This window comes from Falco punctatus (assembly GCF_963210335.1).
Source record: "Falco punctatus genome assembly, chromosome: 6".
In the NCBI taxonomy this organism is placed as follows: Eukaryota; Metazoa; Chordata; class Aves; order Falconiformes; family Falconidae; genus Falco; species Falco punctatus.
In genome coordinates, this window is record NC_137585.1 from 32,039,545 (window position 1) to 32,061,408 (window position 21,864).

Genomic DNA, 21,864 nt, shown 5'->3' on the forward strand with positions numbered 1-21,864 from the left:
CCGCACCGACAGCGCGGGATGGCCGGTCCCGCCGGCGGCTGGGGGCCGGGCCGGGCAGCGCCCCCGGGGGGACAGCGACACGACAGCCGCCCCGCCCGGGCAGGTGGCCCGGGGCGGCCCGCGGAGGCGCGGGCAGGGAAGGCCGCGGCGGGGGCCAGCGGCCCTCGGGCGGAAGACGCCGGCAGCGGGGACCGCGGGCAGCGCCGTCGAGGATCGGACGCGCGTCGGCGGTGGCCGAGGTGCCCGCCCCACCCGCCCGTCGGGGCCCCGGTGCGCTGCCGCCTGGAGCAGGGCCAGCCCGGGGGGACGCGAGTGGTGGAGGGGAGGGTGAGACGGGACGTCCCCGCCGGGACAGCCGAGGGGGTCGGGGGAACGCGCAGCCCTCGCTTTGCGTTGGAGCTGGTTTTTGGTGGGGTGGGGGCAAAGGGGACACAAGTGCCAGCTCCTCGGGCCGTGCTCCCGCCCGTCCCCGCGGCCGGCAGACGGGCAGGCGGCTTCCTCGCCGCGGCGACCTCAAGTGCTTTTCAGCCGCCGCCGGCCGCGGGCTGGGTTTTTGCGCCGTCTCGCCCCGCTATTATTTTTGCCGGCCCCCTCCTCAGGCACACGGGGCTCCCCGCGCCAGAGCTCGGCCTGGGGGTGGGGTGGGGGCTGCACCGCCCGCCCCCCGCAGACACCCGTCCCCGTCCGGCAGGGCCCGAGGTGCGCGGGGCCGCCCCTGCCGCCGTCCCGCCGGGGGACGCGGGGGCACGGCGGAGCTTCCTCTTCAGCAGCCTCGCCTCTTGTTTCAGCCGTGTGGGGCTGGTGGGTTTTTTGGGTTTCTTTTTCCGAAGGGGAGAGGGAAGGGGGGTAGTCTGCGTCTAGGGCGGGGAGGGGGGGAGCGGGGTGGAAAACGTTGGCTCTGTCCATGGTCAAAGTAATTCAGCTATAATCCCCCTTTCTCTTCCTCTCCTGGAGCTCTATTCATATTCTAATCACAGCTTTTCCTCCCCTAAACCAGCCACTTTTATCAGCGCCCTAGCTTTGCACTTTTACTTCCACTTCCAGCACATACAACCGCGTGCAGAATAAGCAACTTTTTCAAGCCTCCGTCCTGCCCCCCGTTCCCCCCGCAACGTGCTAACCCGAAGGGGGACCCTCGCGTCCCCCGCCTAAAGCTGGAGGGGAGCGGGGGTTTGAAAACGCACCCGTTGGGTTCCTCATGTCTCTTGGCACTCGGGATCGCTCCCCCGGCCCCGCTTTCCCCCCGGTCGCACGGAACGCTCCCCGGGACAGCCGCCCCCCGCCGGCGGGTCGGTACCGGGGCGCCCCCAACCCGCCTTGCCCTCGCCCCTCGGGGCGGCGGGGGGACGCGCAGCCCCTGCCGCAGGTCTGCGGTGCCAGCACCGCTCGCCCAGACACTGGCAACTTCTCTCTCCCCTCGCCCCCCCTTCCTTACCCACACACATCGCCTCCCCACCCCCCCACCCCACCCCCCGCCTATAAACTAAGCTTACAAGATATTTGGGAAGCTGTGCAAGCTTCCAACGCCATGTGCCCGCGAAGGATCCCAACCCAGAGCCCATCGGGAGGAGGAGGAGGAGGAGGAGGAGAAGGAGGAGGAGGAGGAGGAGGAGGGGAGCTCGGCGGCGCTGCACGCACACCCGGCAGCCCCAAAGAGCACAACCCCAAACCTACTGCCCGTTTGAAGATCTAAGCCAATTTTGATCTCGGGCTGTAATGAGCCAAGGACCTTGGGTGGGGGCTGGGGGAGGGAAGGGAGGAGTGGAAAGGCCTCTGGAACTTTAAATAAGAAAAACGTTTCTAATGCTCTAATAGAAGAGGGAAGTCGAAGTGTTGGGATTGCGTAGATCTAAGGCCCCCCTTTTTGGAGGAAAGCTTTTCTTATTCAAAACAGCATCACAATGGGCTTCACATTGAGCCTTGCCACATCCCCATCTGAGTAGCAGCCATTCATCAGGCTGGCTGGCCTATCAATGACATTTCTCCCATCAGGGCTTCTATAAAATGATGCTTTTTCCCATGAAACATCCGCAAACATTTTGACGGGTCTGGCTTTGCCCTGCTGGATTACGGAGTGTCCCTCTCTCCCGCGCTACACCCCCCACCCCCAACTATCTGCCTCTGCCCTCCCTCCCCACCCCCTCGCCACCCTGCTCCCTCTCCCCTGCGCATCTCTGCGATAAGGGCTCTCCATACCCCGGGACCTTGGGGCTCCCGTCCCGTCCATGGGAAGAGCATGCATTGCGGGTTGCTGGAGGAACCCGATATGGACTCCACAGGTAAGTCGTCGTCGTCACCGTCCCCTCCACAGGCAACGGGCTCCTCTCGCCAGCCAGGGAGGATCCTCAACTTGACCGCGGCGGCGGGGGCAGCGGGGGGAGCCGCCCGCATCGCCGGCAAATGAGCCCGGGCGTGTGCGGAGGAGCGGGGTGCGGGGGCGGCGGAGGGGGAGCTCTGGCCCCTGGGCTGGAGCCCTGCTGTTGCACTTGCAGATACGATGGAGCAGAGGGTTGTTTTTCCCTTTCTTTCTTTTTTTTTTCTTTTTTTCTTCTTTTTTGTGTTTTTTTTTTTTTGGGGGGGGGAGGGGGTGGGATTTTTTTTTGGTTCTTTTCTCCTCCTTAGGCTGCCGGCCGGCAAACAAACTTCCCCTCCGCTTCTTGTTCTAGGCGCTCGCTTAGGTTTGAGCGGAGCCTTGCAAAGAGGCGAGAAAACGAGGTTGCTTAGGGAAGATGGTCGGTGGGTTAAGGCGAACCCAGAACCGAGGTCGTCTTGTCCCGGCAGGCAGAGCCCGGGCTGGGCTGCTTTGGAGGGGAGTTTGGGGCAGGGCAGGGTGGGTCTCTGCCCCCGCACACCCAAACAGTGACTTGGCCGGGGGCGGGGGGGAGAAGGGTGGCCGCAGTCCCACCGGCCGCAAGCGGGGAGAAGCCCCGGTGGACGGGCGCGGCGCCCCGAGGGCCGCAGCCGGTGCCGTCGCCCCGCCGTCCCCCCGGGGCGGCGGCGGGGGACGCGGGGCGACGGCACCGGCTGTCCCCGGGGGCAGGGCCCAGGCCTAGGTCTTCCCACGGCGGCTGTCAGCGGCCACCTCCCCGATCATGTCCCCTTCTCCCTCGCCCTCTCCCGCCGGCCGTGCCCGCGCCCCCCTCCCCCTCCCGCCCTACGAAGCCCGGGGTCCCACCGGCCCTAACGGCGACGCTCCATGCAGCGGAGGGCAAGCGGCGGCCGTTGCGATTTTAATTTATTTTATTAGCACCGGAAAACACCCCCTCCTCCCCTCCCGCCCTCCCTCCCTCCCTGCCCAGGCGTTTCCCGGGTGGACAGCCCGCAGGTTACGTAGGGGACAGCCCGGGGACGGTCCCCCGCTGCCCGCTCCTGGCCGGCCCCGGTCCCTGGTGAGGCGGCCGGGGAGCTGGGAGCCGGGTGCCCCGGCCCCGCCGGAGCCCGCAGCGGGATCGGGGCCCTCCCGCGCCTCACCGACGGCCGCGGCGGGCCGCGTTCCGGCTCTCCCCCGGGGCCTCGCAGCTCCGTCCCGGCTCCTCCGAGGCGACCGGGCGGCGGCGGTGCGGGCGGGGACGGGGCAAGGGGCGGCGGGGCAGGGCAGACCCGGCCTGGGAACCGCTTCGCTCCCCGCGCCCCCGACCCGCCAAGGGCTTTCCCATCCCTCGGCCCCGACGCGGCCCGAAGTGCATTTTGTGAAATTTAAATACTGGTTAAAACCAAACAAACTAACAGGAGAAGGGGAGGGGAGCCTGCCCGTCCCTGCTGCACTGCGCCTGCGGCGGTCCCGGCGCACCGGGAGGGCTCGGCCCCGCGCCGGCCACCGGCGACACCAGCCGGGTTCGGGCCACGTTTACTTGCCGGATCCCCAGAACAAAACCCGGGGGGGCTGTTCCGGGGATAACGTGCTCGGCGGGGAAGGAATCGTTGTGTTCAGGTCAGAGCGTGTGCAGGAGTAACTAGGGTGTAAAAGAAAGTTGCCCTTCCGTCCAGCGGCACTGCCGAGACGGAGCTAAGGGCACTGCCGGCAACTTCTCGTTGTGGGGAGTAACGGGGCTTCAGGGAAAGAAAAAAATCAAAGCAAACCAAAAAAAGCCCCGCGTTTTGTATCCCTGCATCCAACATTGTCCATCCTCGGGCTGAGCCCCCGTGCTATTCGTTCCTTAAATTTAGTATGGTTATAATAAATGGCAGCATGGTTGATTAAGATAATATTAATCAGAAAACACTTTACCCTTGCTTAACAGATGGCAAGAAAAGTGGAGCTTTGCAGTTGTCTCATTCAGATACCTTAACCTCCCTTTCAGAGGACTTAATCCAATTAGCTTTTCTCCTGAGTTTCAGTTGTTATGTAAAGATCCTTTTGCATTGTGGAGAAATATGGCTTCATTGAAAAAAATCAGTCATGTTTTAATTTATCCTTAGCAGTTTTTCCCTAAACCAGCAGGATAATAATAATAATAACAAAAAAAAAATCAGCCATGGCTCTAATTTTATGGCAGGGGAATTGGTTCTTTCACCTCCGCGCGGCAGCGCCGGGTGCTTCCATCGAGTTGAGTTCCTGTTCCCCCAACCCAGGCAGTGACCCACGGGGGCTGTCACCGAGCCTACACCGATTTCTGGCCGTCGGGGGGGCCGGGAAACATCCACCCCAGCCGCTCCCCGTGCAGCGCGGGGCGCCGGGGGTGGCGGGGGGTGGGTGAGTGAGGGTGGCGGGCGGCCGGCAGGGCAGCGGCAGCGCCCGGCCCCGACGGCCCGGTCCGGGCACGGCGCGGCCGCCCGGCGGCACCGGCAGCGCTGGGGAGAGCCGCCCTCGGAGCTCTCCCGCTGCCCGGTGGCGCCCGATCCGCGGCCGGGGAGCGGGGCACCTACCCGGGGGGGCGCCTGCCCTTCTCGGGAGGTTTGCGGCATCTTTCCTCGCACCTCTCGGCCGCCGCCGTTAACTCTGCCAGGCGCCCGCCCCCCCCCCCTCCCCCCCCGCCGTGATTTCCAAAGCCCGTAACTCCCCGAGCCGGGCCAGGGGAATTCGATGTGGGGCACCGAGGGGTGGCCCCGGGGGTCGTCTCTGGCTCCTGGGACTCGCAGGAGCCGCCCGCCGCCTGCCCTGCGCTCGGCCCGGCTCTCCCCCCACACCCCTCCAGCCCCCCGGCACCTCCGTGCCCGCAGCCTGCGGGGGGGCTGCTACACCGGGGAGCCGCCTCCGCCCGCGGCAGGGCCCGCCGGGGCCCGAGGGAGGGCGGCGGGGCGAGCGCTCGGGGCCAGCACCGGGGAGCCCCGAAGGGCGGCTGGGGCGGGGGCGTGAGGCTCCGCGGGCGGCCGCGAGTGTCGGTAACAGGTTTCCGCAGCCGCAGCCCCCCCTAGTGACACCGGCCCGGCGAGTGCGGGGGGCTGCCGGCGGGGGGTGCACCCGCGGTCGGGGTGGCGCGTCCCGCGGTGTCACCGGCCCGGTGCCCGGCCCCCCACGCCGCCCCGGCCCGGCTGTCCCCAGGCGGGACCCCCCGCCGGGGTTTCGGGGGTGCCGCCCGCCAGGGAGCTGCGTACGGGGGCGTGGGGCGGCGTGGATTCCCCGGGGGGCTGCCACCCTCCCCCTTGCCCCCACACCGCTGCGGGGACAGGAGCGAAGGGGACGGAGGCGCTGGCTCGGAGCGCAGCGGCTCCACAGATACTCCTCGTTATTCCGGTGCCGGGGCCGGGCGAGAGCTCCACTGGTTTCGAAGCGCTGGCTGGCTGAGATCCCTGGGACGTGAAGCTGGGGCTTAGGAGCGGCTCCAAAGCCCAGTAAAGCAGCAGAAAGCCTTTCCGTGCTTCAGGGACGTGGGGATTAGGCCTTAAAGCGGTTTGTGGGACCCACAAAAAGCAGGTTCCAGCGCGTTGTGGCGGTGCCAGGTTTCGGTCTATGTTCTTACCGCACGGGCGGTGCGGCACTGATGGGTGACCTTTTCTATGAGCTTGCCGTTTAAGAAGCGCTGACTGAAGAGAGAATTAATGGCTTTCATATCCTGGTTCAAATAATGAATTTGCCAATATTGATAATAAATACTCAAATGCTAGCTGGGAAAGCAGCTGTGACGGTTCAAAACATATCTATAACGCCGAAGCATGTCATCCTAGGTCTCGGTTTTTTGATCCAGACAAGTGGTTGACTTTGCTGCTGAAAACGGTTTGCTTACTGCAACACAGTTTACTAATAAAGAGTAACTTGCTATTGGCTTTTTTTCTTACTCTCCGGGAGTACTTTTCATACTCAAGCAAAAATGTGCTTTACGTTTGTTTAGTAAATAAAAAAAATCTTTACTGTTCCAAGGTCTGTGTTTATAAAGGCTTTTACCTGCTGAGCAGTTAAAATGACCCAGTGATTCTTTTGAATCCTAAATTTGACGTGATATGGACATGCAAAAGAAATACCACGGGTTCTTTATATAATTGAACCTGACTACTTGTCTTATGTCATTTTGTATCTTACAAGATTTCACATATGAAAGAAATGGAACAAAAAAAAGCCCCAAACCCCACCCAACAAAAACGTTTTCTTTCCTGCTGGCCGCGGAGCTCCTGTGGGCAATGTTTGCGCAGCAGAGCCCGATCCTTGGCAGCTCCTTCTGCCTTCAGCAGCAGCAGAACTGGGATTTAAACCCAAGTCCCAGCACTGCATCAGGTCTTTATTCCTGAGAGGGTTTTAATAACTTTGTAAAATCCGTAGGGATTTTTTAGGGAGTTGTAAATTGACCAAAATTACCTTGAACAAAGTTCATCTTCTGAGTCAGAGAAAAGAATGATTTTATGATTTATTTGTCTGCTAATTAATTAATTCTAAAATGCTTCAGAAGGGGGAATTGTGATACGTTTCACTGCTCTGCAATGTTATTTACCTGCAGTAAAGATCTTTAAAAGGGTGGAAGGAAAAAGAACTAAAACAAACTTTTGCATAAGAATAGCCAGACAACTATAGGAAAGGATTTAATTTATTTAAATTACAGTTTGGGGTTTATAGTCCTCAAGATTTTATTTGGGTAAAACCCTCATTAAAGAAAGGACTTGGGATTCAGACAGATAAAACTTTTGCCTGTGAGACTGTAAAAAAGCTCTAATCACAGCTGCACCTTTACTGTAGCAAACATCTATCAAGCAAAAGATCTCAAAAATTAGAAGAGACCATTTTGCGCTAAGACACTTGAGATGTTGTTAGAGCTGTCCCACAGAGTCAGCAGTACAGTACCCTGCGTCCAACAGGGTCATTGGCTTGTCTGCTTTTAGAAAATAAGGCTGGTTTTCAGCCACTGGTGCGGTGAGCATGCAGGCAAGGAAGAAGGTTACAGAGCCACAAAACCTGCAGCAACTCCAAATGGAAACACCTTTACATTTATATAGCTTAATTTGCAAGTGGTTTGCAAGTTAGGACAGCCCCATAGGAGGTGCATCCCCTGGGGTACTACTTATATACATAGGATTTCACTATGGCAAAATAAAGATGAAATTGTGGGATCACTGAAATGCGCACAGTGATGAAACGTTAGTACCTCTTCATATGAAGACTTTTAAAGAAGTGGCCTTAAATCCAGCCGGGGCTTGATGGTTCGTAACAATGCCTTCAGAGCAGCAGTGGGCTGTCATGTAACTAATACAAATATAAGGTCAGTCCTTTGGGGATACTTGATGTGACATTCAAGTCCAAATAATTAGCTCACAATTCTGTGAGCACTGAGGTTTGTGAATTTTCTGAGTTCACCCACTTGTCTGGTTCCCTGCATCTGTGCTGGATTTTCTATTTGTTTCATTGTGTCTGAAAATGAATACCCCGTACGATCCGACCCTGCTGGAGCCCAGTGCCCCAGCGGCCGGGGGGATTTGATTGCTAACATTCTAGTTAGGAAGATGGATAGCATAAAGGATATTTGATGGCTGAGCGATCCTATAGATAACAAGTGTAGGAAGGAAGAGTGTGTGGTGATGATTAAGCCAGTGGAGGCCCGTGTAGGTTTTTTTACATTTGTCTGTACTAAAAACATGTTTACACGTATCTTTTAGGTCCTAGAGAATTGTATATATGTGTTGGAGAGTTTCTGTGAGTGTTTAAAACTGTAATACAATTTGCTGTTAGCGATGGGTCCTGATCCTGTGACAGTTCCACAAGGGAAACACCTGTTGGAAATCCATGTGTGTCCCTTAGAGAGGGCAGGTGCCCAGGGTTAGCTTGTAATGATCCCTCCCAGCTGTTGGGAATGTTTAATAACTTAATTGCAGCTATTTTACATGCATAAGTAGCAGTCCTGGCTTGTCTTCATTTACATTTATTTTCTCCCAGGAGATTTTCAGCAAGAGCAGTTTATTAGATATAAAATACTAGCCGGTGTTAGAAATAGTGCTTAAAGGCAGCGGCAGAGTCTTTCTGGCTTGCTGTGAGAGCTGTGGTTTCATTCTCTCTCTATAAATAAGTGTTGGGTTAAATATTTTTTTTGTCATTCTTCCCTCTCTGATAAATTTGAAATCAGGAAAAGTGGAGAGGGTTAAATAGAGCTATGGCTCTCACTGCACCCAGCAAGGAAGAAGTTCATTTGCAGCTTAAATTGCCCTAGGACTGAAATGTGGGGCTCGGGGCTGTCTCACTTCCTCCACTTCTGCTACAGTTATGCACTTTGCTTTCTTTTATTGGTAAGTGAGCTTAATTTCTCTGACATGGAATTTGTTATGGGAACTAAGGAGTCGATTCACGGCTATGAGTGATGGGTTTGAAATTAATTAGCAGCTTATCTTGAGCATTTTTGCATAAGATCCCAATATCATAGTAATGGGAAACGATACTTTTCAGAAGTTGGAACATTCTCTGAATGAGTGATTCCCTGAAACTTAACAGCCCTGGGAATCAGAGGCGTTAGTTTCAGAGCAGCAGGCTAGAGATGCATGCAGGGATCTCAACAGTTTTCTAGGCTTGCTGTAGTCTGATGCTGTGGTTATCACTCTGACAAGCTTCCTGCTGAAGCTTTGGGTGCTCATGAACTCCATGGCAGAGGCTCAAAGAGTTAGAAATGCAAAATTCTCTTCTCTAAGGGTTTGGAATTGCTTACTGAGATCATATCTAGGAAAAAAAAAAAAGATTTGCCTGGAAAAAAGGACTACAAGTTTTGAGTGTTAGAAGTTATTGCTTTAAGGAATACTGTTACTCAAAATAGAACTACTTGTTGCTCACCTTCTCTTCTCTTCTTAAACTTTCACTCCTTAGAATAATACTATCAGGCTACCCTGTGTTCTTTAGTGCAGCCATCTGTTTTTACTGGTTTGGCTACTTGGGCAAGACTTACAGACACTCACACTGAATTGGGTAGAACTTATGATATGAAAAATGTCTTACATACAAGTGTAAGTTTGCAAATGAGACCCCTAAGTCAGCAAAATAGTCATGAGCTTTCTGTTCTTGTATAGATCTATACATTCATATCTAGATTGTGCTGAACTTGTAAAGTAATAAAATACTAGAAATCCAGTGGCAAAACTAGTCTAAAAAGCCCAAATGTAGGGGTAAATACAGATACCACTAAATGCAATGATAGAATAATTAACATACCTCCCTGCATCTCCTCTCTGAATCTTATTAATTGCTAAACTATTTCAGAAGTGCTAAAACTACCTCAGCTGCAGCTGAGGAAGGACAGCATGGAGCGGGAGCCCAATTCATTAGTGGGATCTTATGAGTGGCCATCCTGCGCTGGGAGGAACCACCTGTGTCCTGGAGCTGGGTCCCCCATGGTGACAGCAATGCATACCTAATTTGCAAGGCCCCACAGAAATCCTTTCTACAACCCATGACGTTTTCCAGCATCCTGAAATAAAGATGTGACCTGCTGCAAAAGATCAAATGCTCCTATGTGTCAGGACAAGCAGGAAAGGCTGTAGGTTTCACTAATATTCTAGGATCTTGCAGGAACAGGCTACTTGTTGATTAAAATTCATGGATGGTCATAGGAAGTAGACCCAATCCTGTCCTTCAAAGGGGAAAAAAATATCCTCAGCAATCTGACTTGTGTGGTTCCTGCCTCATCTGACATGCAGTTTAACCATGAACACGTGGCAGGATGGCCTAATTAAGCAAATGAGTATTTCTGCAACATAGCTTGTAGGTACCCTGCTCTTTGATGTTGTTGTCCCTGATGCTCAGAGGAAAGTAAAATCCTCTACCCCTTACAAAACTTAAGCAACATGGGGAAACAGAAATTCCTGGCTGGTCCATAAGGTGACAGTGACCTGATAGATACTGTAAAAAAATGTGATGCAAGCAAAAGTGGAAGGGGAGTTCTGTTCCACAAGTGTGATGTGTCAGGGTACAGCAGTAGCATGCTGTTCTGTGATGGGGGATGCCTGCTCCTGCGATGGATGTTCCCTGGTGCATGGGCTCATGTGGTGGCTAGAGGGAATGGGCTTCTTTGCAAAGTCTTGCCCATCTCTCCACACAGCCCTTCAGCTCCAGGTTTCTGTGTGTCAGACCTGGCTGAGCAGCGGGTCAGAGAATTGCTGGCTAAATGCTTGGCACCGCAGGGTCAGCAGGAGAGGAGCTGTGCCCGGTGCTGTCTGTGAGATGGAGATCCTGTTGGGGACAGATCTCATGCTGAACACGGCAGGTCTGCAACATGTGCCTGGTGTCTGTAAAAGGCTGCTTCTCCTGGGCTTCTCGGGGCGAAGGGTAGAATGAGCTGTATTTTAGTCATCGAGGAAAATTTGGCCTTGTAAGAGACTATGTGCAAATGACACATTTGTTAAATGGCACGTAGTGTTTGCACACCAGCCTGTGGCCCAGCTGGGCCTCCTGGGCGCTCACTGTGTGACACCATAACACGCTAAGTCAGAGGAGGAGTGCTTAAGAGACCTCCAAGGTTCATGGCAGAACAAGGCAGCTGCTGGGTAAGATTTACTCCGTACCTTGTGCAGGCTGAGAGCAGGGACACCCAGCATGGCGCTCTGCTCCTCTCTAAACTGCGCCCTGCTCTTCATTCTTCCCAAGCGGTGGGAATAACAGATCCCGCTGGTCAGATTGACTGGCTAGCACAGGTTTCCCAACATTGGAGCTCGCATTCCTCTCCTGAACGCAGAGACGTGGGGACAATACTTGTGCGGGGGCCCCTCTAATGCAAACATTTTTTTTTAAACGAGTTGTGGTAGGGGCAGCAAATGGCCTCCATTGTAAGGAGGTGGGGAGAACTGGGAAGGACTGCATTTACAGAGCAGTTTAATCACATGGATGGAGCAGTGTGTTCACCTCTCCTCCTTGCTGGGTCATTTCCACTTTGAGCTCTGCAAACAGACCGTCTATTGAGCAGTTAGTATTCAGTGCTGAATATTCAATACTAGACTCTTGTTTTGGTGAGTCTTAGGCAAAAAAAGAAGGAGGAAAGAAGACTTCTCTTTTTTCTCATGTTCCCTCCCTGTGTTTGCTTTGCATATCGTTCAGAGGAGACTGGAGGCTTCTCAGAAAAGCCTAGTTTTAAAAGCACTGGTCTACTTTCATAGTACTTTCTAAGGGGAGGGAAGAGACCAGTGTGGAAGGGACTAAATTCATACCAGGTTTATGAATCTCTAAGTTTACACACATCAGGACTGAGTGAAGACTTTCCAACAAGCACATTTAGGTTGTAAGATAAATAGTATGGAATGCTTGATCTGTATACACAGAACAGTTCTGAGGGGTACCAATCTTTGTGGGACTATATTGTGATGATTTATTAATGTCCTCTCTGCTAGTTTTGGTATGCACATATTCTCTGGGTGCATTCTGAGACCTGAAAGAAATGATGTTTATTTGTTTCTGTCTAGTTAGTGTCTTATTAGCTTATGAAATGGTTGTGGATAATGTAATGGCTGCATCCTTTGATGGTAGTGAGCAACAGCTAGATTTGGAATAGATGTCCTTAAAGTAAGGAAAAGTAGCCACCATCTAATTAAGTGTTGTATCCCTTCCCTTTGATTCACACTCTTCTTCAGTCAAGTGATTGTCTCTTTCTTACCGCTATGATTATGTCCTGACACCTGCGTTTTCTTTGCACATATGTGTCTGTCTGTCTTCTCATGTTCTTTAAGTCTGCCTGACTGGATGCTGCTTCTAATGAGAAATATTTACTGGAGTACCTTTCCTTCAGAAGCTGACCTCTTTTCTCCTGATGTAAAAACCCCTCCTCTCTATAGTTACTTTCTTTCCTCCCATCCTTTATTTCTGAGCATGCTCTTTTCTTTGTCATTGATTCTTTTGTTTCCTTTCCTTTTCCTTTTTCACCTCCTAACCAAGCCGCCTTCTTCTCTCCCCTCCCAGAGCCCCACAACTAGCGTTGCGCGTATCTCCCAGCCATATCTCACATCTTTTCATTTTGTCATCTTTGTGGGCCTGTCTTACTGATGTACTACTGTTTCTGTGCCAAATTGGCCTGTCTGCTGGATTCATCAGCTCCTGAGGCAGAGGGAAGCATTTCATGGGTACTGGATGCAAATCCTGTTCCTTATTGAGTCACAGACTTCCTGTTCAGCGACTCCAGCCTTGTGCACTGGTGACCTGGAACTGAATTAAGGATTTGAGGACTCCATGTCTTCTCACGCAAACCGGTGAGCTGAGGGACCATGACAGCAGCCAGGAATGTTTAACCCCAAAGCCAGCGAGCAGAAATTTCTGTAGGGTACAAGTATAAGAGACGTTGTGATAGGTACCCAGAAATGAAGGCCTTATGAGCTCTCTTGTGTGGCTCACATTACTTCTATAACATAATGAGTTAATAAGATCTGGGGCAAAAAGGGCATCATTAGACTCTGAGATTTCTTCTGGGAGAGAATAGGACTGGCAGTAATCAAGGGGCATGTTTGCATTCCCTTGGAAGGAAACACGGTTGCTAAATTGGGGACAGTGATAGCATTTACACTGGTTCATGCAGCAGACCCTGAAGGACTGAGGATCTGTAACACGTCATGTTGTGGAAGTACGTGAGGGTACACTGTGCTGTATGCAAGATTGGTGCCTGGAAAATACATGTGTGTGATAGCTTACTGATTAAAAGATTGGCTGCGTGTTGTATAGCCATGTAACAAGTGCTGTGGGAGAGCTGAATTGGTCAGGTGCTGGTGTTGCTAGCTTAAATGATCCTAGGTGAAAGTGATGTCACTGCACTGAAATTGGACCAGGTGAGGTTCTCCTTGCTGTTAAATGAGGAATACCCTTGATGAAGCAAAAACCAAGTGGCTATCTACTGGTCTGGTGAAGCTCACTTTTCAAAATGATGGATAGTATCCATGTGTAACTGGGAGAGACTAAGGGCTGTTCCCAATTAACCTGCATACTGAGTTGGAAGTGCAATAGAAATATGATACGTGATTCCAGAGAAAGGAACAGGTAGGGCTTCAGAAGTCTTATCTGATCCAAGTTAGAGCTGCCCTAAATGCCAGAATCAATATGCAGAGGAATTTTGTATTCTAGGGTTCCTGAGGGTGTTTGATCTACATTTGAGATGCAGGTTCTTAATGAGGAATATTGTTCAATAGACTACTTCAATGAAAGTATCACATTTAGATGAACTTCTGTGTAGTACGCAGGGTAACAAGAATGCAATATCTCATGAATTCTGGTTTTCCTATCCAAGTATTCTAGAGAGTTAAAAGATGATGAATTATAGTTCTTTTTGATATATCAGTTTAAACACAGCATGCCAATTTTTTATATACCTTACCAAATGGTTTAGCAGAAAATCAGCACTAGGAGCGAAGACCTGGCTAAACAAAACAAAAGAGCCCTCAGAGATTCAAGAGAATAATTCTTTGCACTCTTACATCATGGCAAATCTCACGATGCTTCACCAGAATCATGAGTCAAAGAAAAAGAACAAAAATATTTCTGCCAACATCTAGTAAGTGCCCTGCACCAATGTCCATTAACCCTGAAAGAGTGCCAAGAAATGAGAACAAAAGAAAAGACTGCAACAAGGGTGCTCGACATTTTCCCCTGTTGGAAATGAAAAAGTTAGATTAGCAAACAAAGCACCAAGGTATCTGGCAGCTTGTCAGTGTAGCAGCTCTACCATCTGCACCAAGGCCATGTGTCACTGTCATCCCTGAGGAGCAGGTCTCTTGAAAGAACAGAAGATGGCTATGCAGGACCAAGGAGGACACTGGCATGATTTCCTGCAGAGCTTGAAGATGTTCCTGAAAGCTCGCACACACTGACTGAAGGATATGTGCCTTGCCAGCCGATGGCACTGAATGAGGCAGTGAGGAGCCAGACGAGGCTCTGTGTGGCAGGTCTACCTCAATGGTCGAAGGGGAGCTGTTTTGTGAACCGGGAGTGTTGATGCAATGGAGTAATCAGACAGAACAGCAGTTGGATGACAGCCCTGACATGGCCTCATAAAGCTTCAATTTTGCTATGGAGAGGAGGGAGATTACATCACCTATGAAAGCCTAAATCTTAGGAATTCCCCATGTGTGTGATTAGCTGTCCCTAATAGCTTGTTCTGTTTGGTTCCAGTTGATTTTAGTAAGTTTGATGCTTTCCATGGGAGCCAGTGGCACAACGTTACAGGCACACAGTTGTTCACAACACTGTGCAGAGGCCAAGCTAGAGTATCTTGTCCAGGTCTTGGTTTTACAGTAGACTGAAGTTTTGGAAATAGTGATTTTTATTTTTGTTTGCTTTCTTTTAAGCAGCATGGTTCTTTAAAAGCTTTGAATGTGCTGCTGTAACCAGACCTTGCACTGCTCCAGCAGCATTACACTTCTCAGGTGGCAGATGTGCCTGTAACCTGGACTGCTGTGCTGCAAGGTGTGAGAGAGATTCAGAACATGAATCCTGCTTCTAGTCAGAGCAGATGTTACATACAGCAGGTACTAGAACAGGCTTTTAACAGTTTGAGGGTCAGACTTCAGGTTTATCTCATTATCATTATCCCTGACAGAAAGGGATAGACACTTTTGCCTTTAAGGGGCTGTTTTAAACTAGCAATTTGTCTTCTAAGTTGATATGACCAATTGATCCAAGACAATGAAGATAGTTTTCACTTGCACCAGAGAATATATTGGATGTACTGGCTCTTTTTTGCTTTATTTTCATTCATATGGCAGTTGGAAACTAGGTTTGCAGCACACTAAGGGATAGTCAGAGCAGACAGTCTGTTTATGAATTTAACAGCTGTGGAGGTTGAAAGTTCTCTGTCTACAGCAATGGTGCAACACAAACAGCATGAACAGAGGGTTTGTTGGGTGGTGACATATCTCAGACCATGTTCAGCAAGATAAGCTCTGCAGAGAAAAGCCTCAATGGGTCATGTAGACCTCAGCATTTATTCTGAGACAGACAACAGAAGAAGCTGTCAGGGCAGTGATGTTTTTCCTAAAAAAGAAAAGATATAGGATATCACCCCATCAACTGAAAAAAAATTGTGATAGATATGATATCTGGTTAGTATCATGGGCTAGCAAACTGGAAATGGGAGGTTCCATAATATCCAGTCAGTCTCCAGAGCTTTCGAGGTACTGCTTTTACCAGCTAAATCTGCTGTTTGCAACCACTTTCTCTTGGCTAATAGATCAGATGAGCAAGCTAGCTAGGCTGTGTTGCTGGCCAGCTCAGTACTGAGACACTTGGCAAAGAGATGCTGCAGGAAGGGATGAGTAACTCTTCCCTCTGAGAACAGCAACCAAATAACTCAGAGGGGTGCTAAGACTCTGTATGCGTGACAGGAGTTCCTCCTCTGTCACAGGAACTGTAAAATTAAGTCTGTCATCACTTCTGAGTATTCAGTTTTTCCAACAGGTCCCATTGTAAATCCACTAAAATTTCGTGGTCCCTTTATAGTTGCATTATATACATTTTATGTACCTTTGCTCACTTACTGCTTTTTTCTACATCTGCCTTGAGAAACTGGGGGAGAAATAACAAAAGCAGCCATGAGTAAAAATAAGGAGTTGGACTGTTGCAGCTGCACCATCCAAGTTGGTACATGGTTCAGGCAGTGGTTTGGGTCCTGGCAAATCTTTTATTCTTATTCCAGTAGTAAATCTATTTCAGTGACAAGCAAGCTTCCTGGAAGAAATGCTGGTCTATGTGCAGATCACTAACTAAATTGTCATGCTTGTTGGCAAACTGCTTTAAAATTCGGAGTATGGGAACCCATCTAGAGCAGAAGGTGTATGAGAGGGATTTCTGTGCAACTGCTAGGGCTGTGGTGAAATAAACATATGGTGATTGTGCAAACTGATACTGTGATTACCGAAAGCCTTGACTATCTTTCTAGGATGTGGGGTTTCTCATCTCCTACAATTTCAGAAAAAAATAGCGATTCACAATTTTGCTGGTGATACGACCACATCCATAGCAGAAGATATGGTGTAACTGGGCAAGACCAGTACTGTTAGTACCACTGTAGGGTTATGAGGTGAAGCAAAATGCAGCTCAGATTAGATGACCACAGAGTTTCATTTTGCCTGTAAAATCTTTTAATCTCCCTTCAGGATGCACACACATGCCCACAGGGCTGCAGCCAGCAGCTCTGGGTACACTTATCTCCCAGCTGCGCAGCATAGCCCTTCCAGCTGCCTTTGCCATCCTGTTTGGGTGCCGGGTAGGAGGCAGTGGCTCTCAAAGGCCAGAAGAGACTGTGATTACAGGTTGTGCTAATACTGCAGCAACTCTTAACCCTCCTGGCAGGACAGCAGCTGCAGAAGCTACTGCTGGCCGCAATCAGGCCCACCTCCTCTTTCTCTTCGAAGAGTGGAGTCCAGGTGGCTCTAGCACTGCTCTCCCTAGGGCCATGCACATGTGGGAGCAATGAATGCTTTCTTTTCTGGGCTGCAAATATGCTAAGCCAATAACCATTATACAAAAAGAGTGAGTAATTATCTCATTAAATGTGCTGGCAGTAACGCAGGCACCTCTGCTGTATTCTCTCACCTCAACAGAGCCTCTGTAGGGAGACGCCTTTCAAGGGTGTCTTCCAGGAGCAAACCCTTCCTTCTGAAGGAGATAGCATGTCAAAATAATTTGTCAAAGATATATTTAAAAAATAATTAATGCCTCTCTTTTCTGATAGTTCATGAAAGCTCCTGCTCCTTAGCAGCTCTCAAGTGCTTGCCTCTACTTTGGGGAGTCCCAGGCCTGCCTCCCTAGCTCAGTGTTTGAAGCACTAAACAAATAAAAATATGCTTGTTGGTGTGAAGAGCCTTGGTGGGGACAAGGGAAAGCCACACAGGCCTCTCTCTTCTGCCAACTTTTGAAAACAAGCTCGGTTTAAACTTCCATTGTGATAAGTGTGATGGGCACATTTAGTGGAAGAGGAATACTTTCATACTTGAGGTTCAGTGGATGTGTCAGTCTTAGCAAGATTAGGATCAAAAAGAGGCAAAATGAGGGCCAGAAATAGTTCTATGGTTTTTTTAATCCATCTTTCAGCACTTAATTGGGAACAATTTATACTTTTTGTGTCTCAATAAGCTATTCTGTCAGAAAAATGACACTAGAAAAATTATTGTGATTTAAATAACCATCTCCTTTCCCTCATGTTGGAAGCCTGCAGAAGATAAAATGTATTTGTATTCAGTGGTATACAAAATTATATAACAAAAATTGTAAGGCTGAGGGACATAGTTATGTACTTCGTTATAATTCACTTTTGATCTTAGTGAAATTAAATAGTTGATGCAGTATTTAAAGGTGCATCTTCAAAACACCATTAAATACACCTTATTTACATTCATTGCTAATAAGATTGTAATAGTTTCTATACTGTGTCACAGTAGAGTTATCAGTACGTGACTACATTACATTTTATGGCTAGATATTAATCTATTTATTTTGCCTGGATGTTCTTTGGCTAGTGCTGATCCTCGCTGAAACCACTGCGCTGGTGCAACTGGGGGTACAGTATGCCGGGGCTCAGGGTGGGAAGGAGTCCTGGAGAGCAGGGAGAGGAAATGCCTTAAGACTGGATACACTGAAAATGCAGCAAGTAAAAATACATCCCATATGAGACAGGATGTATTTTCTTTTGCTCTCACAAGCGCTTCCCACTAGAAATTGGAGTTTTCTACATGTGTTAACGATATATCGTTGTTGTCAGGTATGATGTGCACTTCTGCTTCATCACCACCTGAACTCTCCATTATTCTGTGACTGTCCCTGATGTGAAATCTTGTCTACGAGAAGTTTGTAAGGTCCAAGTGCAGTAAATTAAGCTTTAATCACATAAAACCTTCCATACCATGTGAATCAATGCTTGCCTAGAACAGTGGTGATTGGCGTCAGCCTTAGGAGCCAGTGATGAGCCCTCAGCCCAGAGACACCAGCGGTTAGCCGTGGGTCTCTTTCCCCAGCTCTGCAGCCGGGCTGCTTGGGACGAGCCCCAGTGCAGCCAGGCTGTACACCCGTGTGTCGCGAGGACAAGAACATCCGACATGTACAGGGCTCTACCCACTGGGTTTGTTATGCTGGGGCAGGTTTTAATGGTATTAACTATGAAAGAACTTCTGAAAGTCAGACTTAGTTTTGACTTTTGACTTTGTTTGCTCTGACTCTTTCTCTTTGTTTTGTTTTTGTTTTATTTTAGGCAGGTGCTATTGTATCTGGGATCTGCGGGCTCCCAAAGGGGTATTTTAAATTTCAGCAAAACCATGGTTGTATTTTCTTTTAATACCTAAAGGCATTCTTATTAATGCTGGGAGTTAAAAGCTTTGTAAAAACTGTTTTTTTTTCTTTTTACAAACAGTAAAAACATCTACTCATTAAATGAAGGTATTTGAGTACTTATTTATACTTACGTTACTCAGTTTATGAGATAATACAGCCTTTAAATAGCTAGTTGGTTTTGTTGCATTTTGTCACCTGCCAAATAATTTGACAAATTTGCCATAAACTCCCTGACATTTTTGTTCAAAAGAGTTAGTTTTCTTCATTCTTTGCTGCCAGACAGGTCATGTATCTTTTCAGGCTTGAAGAATTTCTATCAGCTATTTAAATGCAAGGCCACAAAGACAAAGCCAGACTCAGGCTGCAGCGAGCTGAACTGGGGTGATTCAGGACCAAAGGAGTTGCAGCACATAATTAAACAGTTACTGTGCCCTACTCCAGAGACTTTATATCTTGCAGTGTAAACTGTCTGCTTTACCAATGAAAAAGGGGTATATAGGCAGTTATCACAGATGTTATGTGAACAGGGATGGTGAAAATTGTTACTGAGTGACACTGAAAAAGATTTTTTTCCTACTACTTAGGCAGGGAACGTGACTAAAGATGGCTGCTGCCAGTTCCCTGCTGCCGAGGGAAGAGGATGCGTCCCAGCTTCCCAGCTCTCAGTGCCGGGAGGAAAAGAAAGGGCAGAGCTGGGCATCGGTCTCTCCTTGGCACTAATGGCAGCCGCTTTTACTCCCTGCAGCTGGGCTCAGAGCCAAGGGAATTATATACAGCCATGGCTGTGTGCTAAAAGGAGGAGGAGGAGGAGGTAGGGTAATCTTTCTCAGGGCTTCTCGCACCTCTCTCTAATGTTGCCCTCGGCAGCAAGTTTCTCTTCACCTTATAGTGAGTGATCTGTGAGGATCCAAGCTCCTGTCCCCCAGCTCATGGTACTAAAAAGGGAGAGCTGCTATTAGCTCAGTTTTAGGGCAGTAAAAGAAATCTGGCATGAGGCAGCCATATCGTTGTGTTGGCCCTTAGACAAGGAGGTGTTACACCCCCACCCGACGCAGCTGAGCAGCGTGAGAAGGGAAAGCCTCGAAGTTAGAGTCGCCGCAGGCTTGTGGGTTAGGAGCTGGGAGCTGATTAGACAGCACAGGCCTTGCTGGCAAGATTTAAGTTGCAGTGTCAGCAACCTTACAGTGATTTTTACACAAGAGCACATTGAATTTGATGGGAAAAGTAATATCCTGAAAAATCTATTGACAACAAGAGTTATTTTTGCTGATTTTCAGAGAAGTACCTCAAAGGATCAGGCTATAGGGAAGAGGCAGTGCAGTTGTGAGGCTCCGGAGGTACAGGGCAGTTTGATGGTGAATGAGGAAGGTGCGCACAGGGACATGGTTGTGCTGATAAAGGCAGCACCACAGAGTATTCCTGCTGTGAATAGGTGGACAAATAGACAGAAGGAGGGGAATAGCCTGGAGCTGACACAGCCTCTTACACTGCCTGAAACCAAGAGTGCAGTACCTGGAGTCTTGTGGCAGGGCCTGGAAATCACCTCTGAAGGGCTCTCAGCAGACCCTTTCTGTAGTTCCGTGCAGATGCCATTGCCCTTTTGTTTGTGTGACAGTGGAGAGTGTGTGTACAAAAGAGTATGCACAAGTTTGTGCAACTGCCCGGGTTTAAAAAGCATTTTTTTTCTGCAGGATGTGTTAGGCCATGACTATTCACATCTTCATTTCTTGGCATCTAGTGCTGAAATGGAGTCATACCAACTTCACCTTCTACAAACCAGATGGGCAGCTTTCCTAAGACACTGGGCTTCTGCTTTCCCTTCAAGCCTGCTGCTGTGATGGGCTTTCTTTGGCTGGCAGCTGCTGTCTGCACTGTGCAGGTAGCCTGATGTGTCTGGAGGGGGGTGGCTTATGGAAAGGAATCTGAAGCCATTTCTGTGTCTTTGAAGGTGTTTCTGGCTCTGGCAGTTTCCTGACAGCAAGGTCTGTTTCTCCTTATTTCTTGTGCAGCTCTTTGTTCAATGGGGTTGTTTCCTGTCGTAACTTGTGGGGTTACATTGCAGCCTTCCCACCCTTCTTTTTCTTGCTTTGACCACAGGGAGTTCTGTGAGCATAAGTTCATTTCTGCCCACATGTGTGCCCTTGGAAAATAATCTTGTGAGGGACGTCAGTTCATTGTAGCAATATCCAGGGACTCCAGGCAAACTCAAGGACTCGTATTTCATACTTTGTCCAAGGAGACACATAGGAAGGTGCAACTTTTGCCCTGAAGACCTGTAACAGTAAATTCTGCTGAGCCTGGTGCACCCTCTAAAGTCATCAGGGGACATCGGTTATAGCTTCCAGAAAGAACACCAGAGTCAAATCAATGTAATGCTGTACCTCATCAGGCTGGTGGGAATAAACTGGAAATAGGAAAGAGGGAGGACAGGAGTAGTTGAGTATGCACCACAGAGTGACAGAGGTTCGAGTATCTCAGTGGCTGCTGACTTGCTAATGTTGGACTGGTACCAGTGTGGAAAAGATCTCAGTAGGACAACCAGTGTGAATGGGGCCGTAGGACTGGACTTCAGAAAGCACAGTTTGAGCCCTGCTGTAATAAAAAGCTCATGTGAATGATTGATTTTACACACATTAAAAGTTCTTTCAAAACCAGTGGAAATGCTCAAGTACATAAGTCTTTGCCAGACTAAGACTTAGAAATTAATGCAAATTATGTATTTCAGTTACCCACATGAGATAATTTTTTCTTTTTTAATGTATCATGTGATGGGGAGGGGAGAGAATATCCTGAGGAGCTTTGGTATGTGCATGGAAATGTTTCAGCCTCTGTCATTTAAAAACAAACAAAAAATGAAACTAAAAAGCAAGAGCTAAGTTTGAAAGCAAGAAAGGATTTTCTCACTAAATAACATCAGACTGTGCGTGTTTTAGCAGAAATGCTACAGGATACCATCTGTTGAAAACTGGTGCATAATTTAGTTTTATATGTTGGAATTTTATGTTTTATGCAAAAACAAACATAAAAAAGAGCATCTTTGTTCTTTTGCAGAGAGTTGGATTGAACGATGTCTCAATGAAAGTGAAAACAAACGTTATTCCAGTCACACCTCTCTGGGGAATGTTTCTAACGATGAAAGTAAGTAACTTGTCATTTATTTAAAATGGGAGTGAATGTCTGAGTGCTAATTTCCTGTTATATCAGTTGCTACCTCTTGGTGATATTTTTAGTAA

The 21,864-nt window shown here is 49.3% G+C and overlaps 1 protein-coding gene across 1 annotated transcript in view; it reads left to right on the plus strand.

The window, feature by feature from the left end:
- Nucleotides 1–2,355: 2,355 nt before the first annotated feature.
- Nucleotides 2,356–21,864, plus strand: part of RFX4 (regulatory factor X4) — a 101,197-nt gene continuing 81,688 nt past the window's right edge. The window contains exon 1 of the mRNA XM_080393392.1: nucleotides 2,356–21,769. Within this exon, the coding sequence (XP_080249518.1) occupies nucleotides 21,619–21,769 (151 nt within the window). The 5' untranslated portion in view covers nucleotides 2,356–21,618. The remainder of the gene's footprint in view (nucleotides 21,770–21,864) is intronic.